We start from the raw sequence: 17,187 nt of genomic DNA on the forward strand, positions 1-17,187 counted from the left end.
CTCGAGTACATAATTGAATTTGTACCATCCGGAGTCCCAAAACAATGATCCTCTTTGCCATTTTGATTAGTAGTCCCCACCACTTTACAATTGCCGAATAATAAAGTAACTCGAGTGAGTCCTCTCCCTACTTTTTGTACAACCCTACTTATATATTCCCATACAAAGTCTTGCACAAAGTCTTCCTTTTTCAAGCCTTTTCTCTCTTTCTCCAATTAAACAATGAATTGACTCTAAAATTCAGCATCATCACCAACAGTAGTAGTAAAGAACATCTTGATTTTTTTTTTTTCCATCATTTTTTTGATTTATAATCACACCTTTCAACCACCATATTTTATCGCACCACCACTCACCCACTTCACCAAATTAAATTCCTCATACTTTTCACCTGAATCAACAAATTAATACCCAACAACAACAAACTTCCCAAAATTATACAAAATCAACCAAAAATTTTAATTAATTTTTTGTTCCCCAAATTCCAATGCAATTTACAGAATTAGCAACAACAAAATCAACATGGATTTGAGCAACAAATTAACCCAAATCCAAAAAAGGAAGAAATGGTTCTTTCTATTATTACTTCCTTTCTTAATCCTACTCTCTATTTTCACTTCATTTAACTCAAAAACCCCATTTTACAAAACCCATCAATTCCATCAAAAAAACCCTCAAACCCCAGAATTTGTTGAATCAAAGTTGAAAATTTCACCAATTTCCAAAAACCCTATTCCAAAAATTGCTTATTTGATCTCTGGTTCAAGGGGTGATGGTGAAAGTTTGAAAAGAACATTAAAAGCTCTGTATCATCCCTTAAATCAGTATGCTGTTCATCTTGATTTAGAAGCTCCACCTGATGAAAGATTGGATTTAATGGATTTTGTAGAGAGAGAAAGTGTTTTTAGAGAGATGGGAAACGTTAGAGTTGTGGCAAAGAGTAATTTGGTTACCTATAGGGGCCCCACTATGGTGAGCAATACACTTCATGCTATGGCTATTTTGTTGAAGGAAGGTGGTACTTGGGATTGGTTCATCAATTTGAGTGCTTCTGATTATCCTCTAGTAACTCAGGATGGTAAGTTGTCACTTTTAAGTAAATTAAAAACAGTTGAAATTTCTTGGGAATTTCATGTTGTTGGAATTTGTTGTGTTTCTTGGTTTGTTTGTTGGTATTGAATATAGTTTTTGTTATGTTTGTAATCTATATATGTATTGGTAGGTTTGTCTTATTATTCTTCTCGAGAATAATTCAGGTTGTGTTTTCTTTCCTACTTGAAAATAAAAGTAATAGACTGATTAGTCTATGGAATTGGTAATTATTATGTAGTTAATTTGTGGAGTACATGAACAAATGCTAAATTTGAGGTTTAATGACAATTTTAATTGCTTGAGCTTGATTTTACATTGCATTTATTTATTCTCTATAGTTGCAAAAGTTGATGCTAGAATCTGGTAATTTGGCTGATATACAATTAAAGTAAAGATCTTATCTTTAGCTCCTTTTTTGGGTGGGCATGTAATGGCATATATTCTCTTTTAGTATATCTATCTCTGGTGTCCTGAGGTATAGAAAATTAATGTAAGCTTTTGGTGATTACTTTTAGCATTTTTTTATACTAATGTAACTGATATTATTCTTGTTGGCTATAGTTTAATGTTAGTTTAAGATTAGTGAAGCTGTCTGTCAGGGAATGTATGGCCTCACGTGGATAGGCATCATATCTTCTCATGTTATAAAATTAGTAAAATGTTAAATTAGAATGAATAATTGATTTGTTGTGTAGCCAGAAAAACAAGGTAGAATACAAGGTGATCCATGGATAGATTTGTCTACATGAACGACAAGTTTCCATTGAAGATAAGGTGTATTGCACTCGTAGCAAGTTACTATTGTTTAGCTAGAAACTGAAAAGTTATAATATTTGGACTCTGGATTTTTTGTTCAAAATGTTCATTTTAGGAAGGATGCATTTGGTTACATGCTAGCAAGAGTGGTACCTAGACTTTTCGATTTTAGCATGATAATATATACAGAAATGTCTAGGAATAACCGTCTCCAACCTAATTGTATGAAGGCATAATCTGTCAAAATTGTGCTAAATTGTCACATTCTTACTCAAGTAGTGTAGTCGCTGTTTAGATTTGGCAATGTTTGAGTTTGACGGTGCATGCACTAATCTACGACTTCCTGCTTGTTACCTACTCATATTGTTCTAAATGGATATTTTAGTCAATCTTCAGTTTCTTGACGGTTATTTTTTCCTACTTTCTTTCTAATTTTGTGCAACAGATTTGCTGCATGTATTATCAACCATACCAAGAGAACTTAATTTTATTGAGCATACTAGTGACATTGGGTGGAAAGAGTATGTGACTCATCTTTTCTTCTAGGTGTTTTTAATCCAACAGTTCTTGAACCTGAGTGAACATTCTCTTATTTATCAACAGATACCAGAGAGCGAGACCTGTTATAATCGACCCTGGGCTATACAGCACTCAAAAATCTGATGTCTATTGGGTCCCTGAAAAAAGAGGCATTCCTACAGCATTTAAATTATACACAGGTATACTTTGGTTGGAAAATCCAAAAGTAAAGAGTTCAAACTTAAAAGTCTAGGAAAATATGATGTTTAAGAGAACTAGATTGGATCTGGTCTTGTATTTTGACATATATCAATTTCACTTTCAGGTTCTGCTTGGATGATGCTTTCTCGGCCTTTTGTTGAGTATTGCCTATGGGGTTGGGACAACCTCCCGAGGACAGTTTTAATGTATTATGCCAACTTTCTTTCCTCGCCTGAGGGGTATTTTCACACTGTCATCTGCAATGTTGAGGACTTTAAGAACACGACAGTGAACCACGACCTTCACTTCATATCATGGGATAACCCTCCTAAGCAACATCCACATTTTCTGACAGTTGATGACTATGAGAAAATGGTGGAAAGCAATGCCCCCTTTGCCAGGAAATTCGGTAGGAAAGAAGCTGTGATGGATAAGATCGACGCTGAGCTTTTGGGAAGTGATGACAATGGGTTTGTGCCCGGAAAATGGTTGGTCAGAGAAAATGAAAACAGTACAGATGGTTCTCTGTCTTACTCAGTGGTAAATGGCACGATTGAACTTAGGCCAGGTCCTGGTGCTGATAGGCTCAAACGCCTCATTAAAAAACTATTATCGAAGGAAATTTTTTATCCAAGGCAATGCACCTCAATTCCATTATGATTTTCAGTCTCTGAATCTCCCACTTCACACGGCTTTTTCTTGGTTCAAATGAATGCTGAGCACCAACAGAAAATAAGAACTGATAGATATGTATTTATACTGGCTAGTTTACTGTCCCTGCTTCATCTTTCAGGTCAGTTTACTTTTTGAGATGTGAAATTAGTTGCAACATATAGATGGATTACATGGATATTGGTTTTTGTATATTCGACCAATGGTATAGTCTTTCTCCAAATCTCTGTTTCATTCATATGATATGAAGTACTCTGTATGCTTCAACTCCCCAGTAGTACATCCCATGCTCCCATTACCTATCTATTGAATATGAAGGTTTAGCCTAGCAAGGTGCATGGTTTTAGTGGTTCACATACTCCTTTATTCGCCTAGGCCATATTCTTCAATATACTTGATTTGTGTACATTGTTTCATCTCTCATTTACCAAATCAACCCTCGTCTACCAAGCCTACAGCTAGAAATAATGGTGAGTAAAATACATTGGTTAGTTTGCTTTCCCTACTTGTATTTTTCATTAGCTATTGGATGATAAAATTTATTGTGAGATTGAAGGATGTATTTGCTTCATACATATGTTATGCTGTACTCAAATACTACTAATATTTGGAATTAACTTTAGTAGCTCTGATTCTGGAAATTATAGGGAAGGATCTTTAAGCACTTGGATGAAGGAAGTAGGATTTGAATGTTGATACATAATCTTGGTAAATGTCTTGGACTCTTAATATTTTGATGTAGATTGTTAAATTTTTTGAGATGATTTAAGAGGAAAATAAGGCAAATATTGTTTAAACTTTGGCATTATAATTCGTTGGGCTTGGGCCACAGTCCACAAACACCACAAAGCACAGATTAAGCTAGGTCCGTGTTTTAATTGTTTTCCATGGAGCCCAAGTTTATCTATCCCATCTCTTCAAACGAATTGAACCTGTGTTTATGAGTTTATCCACTTCTAATTAAGATTGTATTTTATTCCAGTAATTTTTACTTATCATAATTTGTTTGAACTCATCATTTGTAGAATTAATTAATCATTACTTATTTGAACTTATCAAAACTTATTATTTTTGTCATTTATATTGACCTTTATTAGTGTTTTAATTTTTAATTTTTTAAAGGAAAATATAGCAAAGGCCGTATATTATCAAGACAAGTCTAGTTTTGTCAAAGTAGATATATCATTTGTGTCTAAGAGGAAGTCCTAATATACCACAATTAGACACAAGCAAATGCATAACAATGACAATTTTGTAAATAATGACATTTTGAGAGTACTATTGAGAGGTAATATAGTATAGAGTACTACTAAACATTTTCAGTATTACTATATATGCTTCCAGTAATATAAAAGATACTCTTAGTATTTTAAAAAAAAATCTCAGTAACATACTTTCAGTAGTATAAAACATTGTTATGCAATTTTATTTCTAACGATGATGTATTAGGACTTCCTCTTAAGAGGAATATATGAAATATTGAAAACATTAAACATTAAGCTATCTATTTCTCCTATCAAATGAATTAGAAATCTTCAGAATTTGTTTCCCATAAACAATTTCTTGAAGTAAGGGGAATCAAATTGTTTCACTTGTTTATAGCTTTATACTAGTGAAACCTCTCATAAGTCTACCTGATTCAAGTTAACAGGCTAAATTTTTTGGGGGTGAGGGGAGGGTAAAAAAATCCCCACTCTAAAGTGTCTCAAGTGAGGTTTGATTTGTTGTGAAATGATAAACCCTACCACTAAATTAAGCTTTGCTTAGTTTTTAATACTACTAAATTACCCTTTATCCCCTAGTATGAGTAGTGTGTACAATATACTTTGTACAATTCAACTACTTTGAGGTGTGACTTGGAAACCTCAAGTGAAAAGCTAAATATCGCCCTCGAATATCTAACTAATGCCCGCAAATTAAAATAAAATTACGCACTTACCCTTTGTATAAAAAAAAAAATTACCCCCCAAACCCTCACTCCCTCTTCTCTCTCTTAAAAATAATTCTCTCTCTTTCTCCAAACCACCACCACCTCCTCTTTTATTCACCAACCACCACTCCTTTTACCTCCGGTTTCTGGATCTCCACAGTCGTGGTAATGACAAGGGGAAGTCGGTCGTCGGAGATAAGGTTAGGTTTTTTTTTTTTTTTTAATTTTCTGAAATCGAAGACAACCGCCCTTTTTTTTCGAACAACATTGGCGCGAACGCCTAGTTCGTCCAAACAACCGGTCAGTTGTTCGAAAATTTGGGCGTTTCACCTCAAACGCCCAGATTTTTCGAACAATCGTTCGGTTGTTCGGACTAACTAGGCGTTTGAGCCCAGGTTGTTCTAAAAAACCGGGCAGTTGCCTTCGTTTTAAATTTTTTTTTAAAATTTGTTTTTTTGATATTTCGTTGTTGTTGTTTATTATTATTGTTTGTTTTTGTTTTTTTTTTTTAAAAAAAAATCACATCTTCGTTACTTTATTATAGTTTAGATTTGAACAAATTTGATTTTGCAAAATTTAAAAAGTTTGTTCGATTTTGAAAATCGCGGTGGTTGGGGTGGTTGACCGATGAGTGTTGGTGGCCATTGACCACTAGAGAGAACGGTTAAAATTTTTGTGTACGGTAAAAGTGTGAAATTGAAATAAAATTAATTATTTTTATAATCGTTATTATAAGGATAAATACGTAATTTTATTTTATTTTACAGACGTTAGTTAGATATTTAAGGGCGATATTTAACAACCCCAAATTCAATTGTATATAATCGCATAATAATACCATAAAATGTATGGTCTTGAGTAATTTTTAATAACTCTCCATATACGTGACTACTATTTTTGAACGACAGAGTGGATGATTAACAAATCTACGAAAGTAAATATTCTTCTTTGAAAATATAAAATACTTTTAAGTGTTATTAAAAGTTCTTGCCTAGAACTAAAAAGTGAAGAGAATGAGATCCAGTCCAAAAGAATAGAAAAATAGGTGAATTATAAAGCAAAAAAATTTTGGTAGTTAGCTTACAATATTCTCATAGTTGACCAAATGACTTTGAAATTTCTTCACCGACAGAGTCGGCAAGATTATTGGAATTTTATTTCATTAATTAATTTTCCATGTTATATTTTTCTATAATTTCACGTCAAACTCGTATAGTTAAATCGAATAGTACGAATACATCATTATGTTTATGGCAAAATCAAGAACCAAAAAAAATCTAAGGACCATAAATTAATCATTTTTCCTGATTTTTCCTTTTAATTCCTTTATGACAAGTGTCTTCGTTTGACACGTGTGCACAGCAAACCGCAAAATGGCGTTTGACCCACCATTTATTTCGCAGGACGTATGTATTGCTTTATACTTTATACTTTTGTACAGTACTACGTAGGAAAACATGATTTTTTTTTTTTTTTTTGTTAAAAAAAAAAAAATTACTCCATATTATAGTGCGAATTTTTTTTAATGATAAATAGAAGGTCTTTTAATCAGCATTTATAAGCTTGAGTCATTCATGGCTTTAATGATGCCATTTTGATACTAAGTCACGCTTAATTGGTACCATCCTACCATCAAAACACTTCTTCATTAATATGGTGTACTCGTACTATTTTTTTTGAATAGTAATATGGAGTACTAAATACCACTAACAAATGCAAACTTTAAATTTAAGTTTTGTTGGTAATTTGGTATTGAGACTTCTTTGTTATTTTGCAGTATCAACTAACTACAATTTATTACTATCAGAGAATAACACTCGAGTCATTGATTAATAAGTTAACGTAGGTTGAGAATTTCTCAAATAAAGACTTTACGTGGTTTGGTTTTCTACCTTTATTTGTTTATTATTGCAACACGCACTTCAACTAAGAAACAAAATAGACAAATTTATTAAAATAACTTAAGTATCAATAAAAGAGAAACATTAGGTTATTTGGAAGCTATTTTGGTATCATATGCTACCATCAAGTTAAATTAGGGTTGGTTTCAAAAAAGTTAAATTAGGGTTAACTAAGATATGATCATTATATATTTGTATTGCAACCACAATACAAAAATGGGCAATGTTCTATTGTTATACATAGCACTTGTTTAAGACTTTATTATACTTTTTAAAATGGAAATAATTTGTAAATTCATGACAAAATCACGCGTAAATCAATGTAATAAATGCTTGATTTTATCAAATATTTACCATCTTGGTTTCTTATTCATAGGGTTATGGGCCTGTTGACTTCAGCTTAATTGCAATTCAGTTCAGCTCCAATCAATTTAATTTAGTTCACCTCCTAATTTTCTTATCTCATAAAATATTCATTTCAGCCCACTTCAATTCAGTTCAGCTCCAATCAGTTTAATTCAGTTCAGCTCAGTAAATATGAACAAGCTCTATATTTATCAATTTTCTTTAAAAATAATTTAGTTTATACGTGACTGTGTGTAGAGTTGCTTATACCATAATCGTTTTTTCTATAGCACCAACTTCAATTTTTTACAACGTACCCTTAATTTTACCACATAAACGTCCATTATTGTTGGGAACTTGGGGGAGGGACATGGACATAATCTCCATTGGTTCTCAAAGTTGCAACTTTGAGTGTCCCATAAAGAATTAAAGCTACAATCAAGAAGCTCCATTACATCTTTCCTTTGTTCAATAAAAATTTCTAACCCCTATAAAATTTATTTCTCTAATTAAACGCAGCCCATTTCTCACGTTACCCACCCTTTTTCAGTCAACCATCCCGAAAATAATTTTTTATTTTTTTTATTTTTTTTTGAAGGATTTAAAAAAATTTATTTAATTACCCACCTTATTTTATTTTTTTTTATTTCTACAAAAAAATTTCCTAATCTCAATGTCAAATTATAACAAAAAAAGACAAAATACAATTAAAAAATTCAATTAAAAGAAAGCTGAGTTTAGAATTTTTACTTTTTTTTTTAATAAACTCAAAAGGCCCAAAAAAGCCCAATAAACTCTCTCCCCCCGTTGTAACGCTCTCCTCCATTTTCTCTCTCCTCCCTCTACTTCATCCCTCAGATTTCATCCTCACATCACATTCTCTTCCCTTCAGATCCCAAAATATAATCTGGGTATTCCTCAAAATCATCTCTTTTTCCCAAAAATTCAATCTTTTTCACCCAGAAAACCCAGAAAAAAACAGGGGAATTTCAATCAAACCCAGAAAAAATCCCAATCATGTCAAGTGGAAACGGATCTTTGAGTGATGGTGTGATTAAGAAGATAGTATTATCTTACACCTATGTAGCAATTTGGATCTTCTTGAGTTTCACTGTAATTGTTTACAACAAATACATCTTAGATCGAAAGATGTATAATTGGCCATTCCCAATTTCTCTTACCATGATTCACATGACATTTTGTTCATCTCTTGCTTTTATTCTTGTCAAAGTGTTGAAATTAGTTGAGCCTGTTTCGATGTCTCGAGAGGTTTACCTCTCTTCTGTTGTTCCAATTGGTGCTTTATATGCATTTTCATTGTGGCTTTCAAATTCGGCTTACATCTATTTGAGTGTTTCATTCATTCAAATGTTGAAGGCTTTGATGCCTGTTGCTGTGTACTCGATTGGCGTCATGTTTAAGAAGGAGAGCTTTCGAGGCGAAACGATGGCGAATATGATGTCGATTTCATTTGGGGTTGCAATTGCTGCTTATGGTGAGGCTAAATTTGATGCTTGGGGTGTAACCCTACAATTGGGGGCAGTTGCATTTGAAGCTACTAGATTGGTAATGATTCAGATCTTGTTAACTTCAAAGGGTATTAGTTTTAATCCGATAACATCGCTTTATTATGTTGCTCCTTGTTGTTTAGTGTTTCTATCAATTCCTTGGATGATTGTGGAGTATCCAATTCTTAGGGATTCTTCGAGTTTTCATCTTGACTGGTTTATATTTGGGACGAATTCTGTTTGTGCTTTTGCTTTGAATCTTGCTGTGTTCTTGCTTGTTGGGAAGACATCTGCTTTGACTATGAATGTTGCTGGGGTTGTTAAAGATTGGTTGTTGATTGCGTTTTCGTGGTCTGTGATTAAGGATACTGTTACCCCTATCAATTTGTTTGGGTATGGGTTGGCATTTGTGGGTGTTGGGTACTACAATCACTCTAAGTTGCAGGCATTGAAGGCGAAAGACGCGCAGAAGAAGACGGTTCAGGCTGATGATGAGCAGGGTAGGTTGCTTGAGGAGAGGGATGGTGATGGAATTGGTAGGAGGAATGACAATCAATCTGATTGATTCATTCGTCGAATCCAATCCAATTCTTGGTTATGCAATGCAATGCTCGTTTCGTTTATGATGATGATAATGATTCTTATGATTTGAGGAGTTTGAGCTTCAAGGGTTTAGTGTGAGGATTCAATGAGGAGGGTTTTAGGTAGTAGTATGATCCGGATAATGCGAGTTCTTGATTGGAATCGCGTATGTAGTCTTAGTTATGAATATTGTTATTGGTTAGTAGTCATTCTATGTGGTGTTAGTTCTTACTAGGTTTACTTATTATCTCATTTACATTTTTATGGAATGGTAATGTAGGAGGCTCGAGGCTCAGTTTCGAGGTTCTTAGTTGCTAGAGAGCCATTGTACGAGCTTCCTTTAGCCATTTTCATCTTTTTGTAACTTTTGTTTATGTTTCAGTACTCTTATTATTGTTGGAGGGAGTTTAAATTATATCTATTCTATTCAGATCTTTCTATTGTAATACTTAATTGGATTGTTGTTTCTTCATCTCCTCTATGTTGGTTCTTTTGCGTGCATTTCATTGATAGCTTAGCTGTAATAAGCACGCAATCGCCTCGTTTCCACTTATATAATATCTTTGTATCGTTTATGATTTTGGCAAGATGCATGTGGAATGTGTTTGGTAAGCTTAGATTTGTCCTTTGTTTTTGAATCTTCTCTTCCATGAGAAGCTAGTGACTGTCTTAACTAAACCAGCTGTAGTCTGTAGTTTTACGACCATGTTGCTTGCATTTTTCGTTTTAACTTAACTATACTCGTGTTGGATCATGGACACTCGACACTTCATTTTGAACTAAAAGCACGGAATTTGCTCATAATGACGTTGTCTTCACATGCTTTGCTTGTTAGACCGCATGCCTTGCATTCTCAATCACACTTCTCATGACATTCATTTTGCCGCAGTTATTGCCTTTCTAATCTATCCCTTTCTAATTACATTTTCTCAGTCTTGTTATGATTGGTTCTCAAGAAATAATCGATTTTATTATACAAATCATTGAAAGATTGTTGAGTGTTTGACGCTTTGTTAACATTTACAAGTTTTTCTTCATTTAGTTAGTGGTACTCTGCTAGAATTGTTAAGTGATTTTTGAGTGATTCTCTGCCTATAAAATGCTGAATCAGGTATGAACGAGTAGAGTTTCAGTAAATGCTGCTTTCTAAAAGTCATTAAAGAGCTAGTGCTAGGATCACTATACTCTGTTTATGAGTTAGGGTGATTTAAGGTCTCATTCTTTTTTTGGAAGCAAAATTAATTAGGATTGATTCCCAATAATTCTCATTTACTATGAAGTATTAGGGTTGTTGTGAACTTAGGATTGGTTGCATACTTGCATGTGTGGGTTTAAATAAGCCGAGTTGAAATTAATATGGCTCAGTTAATGTTCATGTTCATGTTCAAGGCTTCAAGCTCATTCGGATTGATTGAAATCCAGTTTGAGCACAAGCCTTAAGTTGAACTCACAGAATCTGTTTAAGATCATTTATTTAGGAATAATTGTCCAAGGTTGACTACTTGACTTGCTAAGTGATTGAGCTTAAGTTATTAAAATTATTTTTTCTCACCTTTTGTGGCTTTGAGATTTAATTTGTCTAAGCTCATTTAGTCCAAAATATTACAATATGTCAAGTTGGTAATAACTTATTAACAATTTATCTAACATTTTAAATTTAACATCCATACCAATTATACAATGTTTTTTTACTAGTATATAAAATAAAATAGACACGTCGCTTTGAGTTCATGATCATATCTAATTGAGCATTACCCATAATGTTCAACCTCATCTTCTAAATGTAGTTTTAAATTTGTTTAAACATTAGTCGTTCTCGAACTCGAGCTATTTGCAGGAAAATTGGGCAATGTTGATACTCTTGATAGTGATAATCCAAGAAATTTAACGAAATTTGAATGTTCTATATAAGTGATTAAGTGAAGACTAGTACTACTTAACTAAAGGCCACGTTCTTGGAAGTCTTAGATAATACCCGTGATATTCTTTTAGTGTTAGGAAAAATCGCAGTCAAAATGAGTTGGTTTCTTTGGCATTTTTAAAGATGTCATATTCACACTAATGAAGAAGTGGAGTTATTGCTAACTCTCGATTGATTTTTATGTTTGGTGTAGTTGACTTGCTTGTGCTTAGTTACTTCACTTTCCACTCCTTAAACTGACAAATGAGTAATGACATTAGAGTCTCATAAAGACTATAAGTCCCTAACTATTGGATTCTAAAGTGGAAGTAATTCTTTCATCGAGTGGGTGGTACCACAATAAAAGAATTTATTTTCGTGATAAAATAAAATGTACAATAACGTTTATAATGAATAGGTTGCACATCTCAACTTATTCCATTTTAATGATTCATTATATATTGAATACGTTTCTTCGAGTTTCTTTATATGTTATATTTTCTAAATTTGTCTCAAGACCAATGCGTTGAATTGACACTGGTTTATATAGTAAGTAAATTGAGATAGACGATATAACAATATATGAAAGCTCAGTTTTTTGAATACAGAACATTATTGGGCCGATTACTTCGATGCTGAATGATTTGACGAGTTTATCATGGTTGGCGATCTCTTTAGGGTAAGTGTACATTCATCATTTAGATTGGATTGTTGAGATTGGAATTAAGAGTCTTCTATTTGTCTAAAAGTGTGATATTATGTTCTTCCATGTCATAAACTACCTAACACTGTCCAAGTGAGTAGGTTAGAGATCTACCTATCAGCCTTAACCTTCACCTAATCTTAAATTCCCTTTATTATCGTTCCTTTTCCAAACCTAAAAGTCTAATTATATAGTCACTTAATTAATGGACTGTCCTTGTTGGGCCTAAGTAGAGTTTGGAGCATCATGATAGCCCAATATATTTCAACCCCAAAAGTTGCAAATTGGGCTTAAAGCTAAAGCCCACTTAGACCATTAGTTTGGTAGCTAAAATATTGTATACTCCCAATAGTTGGGAGGTGGGGCCTGACTTTATGAGCTGTCACGTGACCCTCGTTATCATTGCTAAATTTCTACAGTATTTTTTATTTTAAAAATTATTGTTATTATTACTTTTTTCAATTTAAGACTGCATTTTCTGTGTGAGTGTGTGAATATGTCGTGAAGAAACTTGGCTCTAGTATGCCATTTGTGGAGATGGGCACGCATGATTTGTGCTCTAGTAAATGTTTCTTGCATTAGTGAAGAGTATGAATATGGGGAGCTTGTTTGCGAAACTTGGTGAAAAGAATGTGTAATTAAAAAAAAAAAAAAAAAAAACTCGTGGTTTTACATACAGAGTCTTTTACATAGAAAATAATATAACGATGGATGATGAGTACATAATTTTGTTAGGACATATCACATATGATTAGAGTTGTTTTGCATTATGTATTGAAATGAGAGAAATTATTCATTCATCGAATTTGTGATATTAAACGTAAAACCAATTTTTATTAGATTGTGCATGAATGATGCTTTTTGTTATGAAAAACTTCCATGTACTTTGTTGGTGTAACTTGTTTGAAGTTAGCTGCTTAATATAACTGGATTGTATAATTAAGTTATCATAACTAGTAGATCCAAAGATCATGAAATGAATAATATCAGCCTAAGCTAAACCACATATGAAGTCATTGTTTATTTGTATGTGTCAATCTGAAAGAAAAGGTGATGTTCACATATATATCATTAATCATTCGCAAGAAAACAATATCCCATAAAAACAAAAGATTTATAAATATTTGTAATTTACACGATTACTTGTATTCAAAAATACAAAATACAATAAATTTTGGTGATATGTGAAGATATTTGGGTCTTTTAAAGGCCTAATAATTAGCTTTAGGTTCAACTCTAATGTCATAGTTGATATTCCCTCTGTTCCAATATATGTCTCATAATCATTTACAGAATAACTTACACAAATGAAATAGTAAAATGAAAAAAAAGAGTGTATGGATGATCAAATTATCTTATAAAGAATTTAGATAAGTAAATTGACACATCTAAACTGAAAAACGTGTCAAGTAAATTACAATGGAATTAAAAAGCTCAAATTATTGATCAATCCAATTCGATGAAAAAAGCTAATAGCTCATTGCCAAATATAGATGGAGCCCTTTATATATGCACCACCTCACCTTGAAAGCCGCCGGAATTGTTAGGCCTAAAATGACTAAATTTCCTTCAAAATCAGCCTCACAAGTCACACCCACCTTAAAATCATGGTGTACGTCCTACAATATTAATTATCTTGCAGAAATATTTCAATAATGTGCTAGAGTCCCTTTAATTTTCAACTTCCAAAATTTTGATGTGTCAATTTTATTGTTTTTGTATAATTGATAGATAGTTTGTTTGGATTGGTCGAATAATATGTGATAAGATATTCTTTTGATTTTATGGAGCCAATAATGTTGGACTTTTGATGAAGAATCAATTTTAATAGAGTTTTACAATGAATAAAGACCACGTGATTTTATTTGCTATTGTGGATATCATGGTATCCATTCATTGACCTAATAGAATCTTGTAATAATGTATTACTCTTTTTTTTTAACAAGAATTCTTTAGTAATTTTATGTGTGAATTCCAGTCGTCGACAAATTATTCACCAAAGCTTATATATACTTGACTGGTACTCCGTAGTTTTTTTTTTTTTTTTTTTTTTTTTTTTTTTTTTTTTTTTTTCTTTTTAAAAAAAAAAAAAAAAACCTTGTCTAGTAGTAATCTTTATATGAACATATATATGAATGCAATTCTTGATGAATTGTGCATTTTTATCTTTATTGTATTTGCTTTAATTCTGTTGTTTGGTGTCATGTTAGACGGGATGGGAATGATGTTGCCCATAATTTACTTTAGCTCGTCTAATTCCTTTCAGCGTAGAGCAAGTATGGGAGAACCATTATCTATGTGAGGTTTCTCCTTATATTTTGATGGATTAGTTATCAAAATAACGCACCTTTTGCTTTGTCTCAAAAAAAAAAAAAAAGAAGTAAATTGGTAAGGAGATATTAGATTGAAAACGATACAATATCTACTAAATCTATCTATTTAATCCAAATCCGACATATATCATATCAATCATATCAAATTGTATCAAATAAGGGCAAATCTTGTATGTTGCCAGCCACACGGTGTGGCCACATTGTTTTATAAGAATAATCTTTATTTATATGTATGAGTAACCTCTTTTTTTTTTTTTTTTTTGAAGAGTAACCCCATGTTGTCCATAAAAGTAACCAAAATTCATTATACGAGTGAAATCAAGTAATTTAGAAATAAGTAACCCTAATTGTTCATTTGAGTAACCCCTATTCTTTTGTTTTAAAAAATAAAAGAATAATTCCACTTATTTAAGAGAGTAACTCTTTTTTCGCATTTAAGTAACATACATACGTTAAGGTAACCTCATTTGCTCATCACCGTAACCTCCTATTACTTAATTAATAGTCTTATATGTGATTATGTGAAATGGCCACACCATGTGTAGTCACATATAAGACTTTGTGATCAAATAATCATTGTGTATCCGTTCAAAAAAAAAAAAAAAATCACTGTGTATCATACTCCCTCCGTCCCTTATTGATAGTCCCCTTTGGCTAAATTTAGTCCCAAAATATTCAGGTAAAGGCTACACATACAATTGTTGTATGTGGGTCCTACATACTGAAGGAGTTATGTCTTCGTCGTGTGCAATTACTAGATATATAATTGGATCAAATTATGGAGATAATTAAGTCCGGACATTTGGGTCGTCGTTTTGCCATAGCTAGAGGTACTTACGATCTTTGGACTAGTAAAATAGGCCAAAGCCCAATTGGACGGATCCTATAAGGTCACACAAAGGGGCTAGATCGAGCATTAGAGGACGAGGCCCATCATGGGCCTCATCACTCTAGGTGGCCGGCCATATGGGGCTTTGAGAGGCTATTGGGCTTCGTGCCCTAGTCTAATTATAATGAGATTATAAATAGACTAGGTGCCTAGGTTTGCATGACAAGGAATTAACTGATCATTAGATCAAACCCTAATTAGCAAACACGAAACCAACCCCTCTCATACTCCCTCTCTCACGGCTCTCTCCTCCTCCCGGCGCACGGTGGTGTCTCGTGGTGGTGGTGGTTCGTGCGGTGGTCGGTTGTCCATAAAGGTGGTGATCGCGGTTTTCCTCAATCACTCGACCAATCTAGTATTGGTGGACGGCTCGTTCGAATCTCGTGGACTAAGTAGAGGAGCAACACTTGGGGCTCTATTCTCTCCCTGATTTGCCTGTCGAATAGCTTCGTGGAATTCACGCTTCAAAGGTATGATTATGTGTCTTGTGTGTTATGCATGCGATTCTTGGGATTAGGTACTTTATTGAATATGATTCATATATGTTATTTCCGCTGCGTAGTACCTATATACTCCTACAGTGGTATTAGTTAGCCTCTTGCATTAACGCGCTAGATCATAATAATACGATTATTTGATGTCCACGTTAATTTTATAATCAATTAAGAGGGAGAAATTAATTTAATTATGGTTCGATTATTATTTTAATGTGATTAAACTTTTGGAATCGATTAAATATGATTTAATTATGCTCAAATAGCCATAAAGAGGACCGAATTATGCCCTAATATTTTCGAAAATTTCGAAAACCCTAACCCTATATTTCGAAAATTTCAAGCCCAAAAATATGATTTTTGTGCTTGACTTTGGTTTTATTCGATATGTTTTATGTTTCATAATTTTAATTGGGTTGATTTATGCATAAAAATGTTTTATGTATGATCATAGATTTAATTTTAAATGTTAAAATTAAATTGGGATTAATTTTATGATGAACCCTAATTTTAAAGTTGAATGTGATTTAATTTTAATCTTATGGACTAACTTAATTTAATTAGGATAAATGTTATTTTAATTAAATTAAAACACAAAAAAAAAAAAAAAATTTAATTTATTTTGGCCGGCAACCGCGGCTGGGTGGCGCAGCCACGGCGGCTGCCGACCAGGTGGCGTCCAAGAGGGAGGGAAGGGAGGGCGGCGGTCTAGGGTGGCTGTGGGCAGCAGCGTGCAACCGTTGCACGGCTGCTGCCGCGGCTGCCGACTGGGTGCTGCTGCTGCCTTGCGCGGCAGTGGCTGCTGCAAGGCAGCCAGCCACCGTGGCTAGCCTCGGCTGGCCACACACGGTGGCCTGCAGCCCCAGCAAAGCAGCTCCACGCTGCTGCCCTTTGCGGCAGTGGCTGCTGTCACGGCAGCCAGCCACCGTGGCTAGCTTCGGCTAGCCAACCACGGTGGCCGGCGTTTGGTGGTTGCGGAATTTTAAAAAAAAAAAAAATTCTGTTTTAAAAATTTATTTCAGGATAATTACGAATTATTTTGGGATAAAATTGGTTTTATTTTGGATAAGTTCAAATATTTTCAAAATATGATCTTTTAATTTAAAAGATAAAGTTGGTTTTATTAGGATAAAATCTTTTTGTTTTAGGATAAAATCAAATATTCAAAAGTTGTTATATTTGATATTATCCATATTTAGTTTGTTATTTTGATAATTATCCTAAATTAAAGTGGTTAATTAAGGATAAGATTGATGAGGATATTCTGAGCATATTCCAAAAGGATAATAATTGATTTAAATAATGTGATTATCCCATAATTAGATTAGGATGTAATTGATTTTAAAATTATTTGATTGGCTA

The 17,187-nt window shown here is 33.3% G+C and overlaps 1 protein-coding gene and 1 pseudogene across 1 annotated transcript; both read left to right on the forward strand.

The window, feature by feature from the left end:
• The first annotated feature begins 145 nt into the window (after positions 1 to 145).
• Positions 146 to 4,165, forward strand: LOC145579813 (beta-glucuronosyltransferase GlcAT14B-like). Its single transcript, XM_081637073.1, has 4 exons — positions 146 to 1,078; positions 2,294 to 2,369; positions 2,452 to 2,567; positions 2,693 to 4,165. The coding sequence occupies exons 1-4, from the start codon at positions 523 to 525 to the stop codon at positions 3,226 to 3,228; spliced, it is 1,284 nt and encodes a 427-aa protein (XP_081493199.1). The 5' UTR covers positions 146 to 522; the 3' UTR covers positions 3,229 to 4,165.
• Positions 4,166 to 8,187: 4,022 nt separating this feature from the next.
• Positions 8,188 to 9,940, forward strand: LOC145579814 (putative sugar phosphate/phosphate translocator At2g25520 pseudogene; annotated as a pseudogene).
• Positions 9,941 to 17,187: the final 7,247 nt, after the last annotated feature.

This window comes from Chenopodium album, chromosome 14 (genome assembly GCF_948465745.1).
Source record: "Chenopodium album chromosome 14, dcCheAlbu1.1, whole genome shotgun sequence".
Classification (NCBI taxonomy): Eukaryota; Viridiplantae; Streptophyta; class Magnoliopsida; order Caryophyllales; family Amaranthaceae; genus Chenopodium; species Chenopodium album.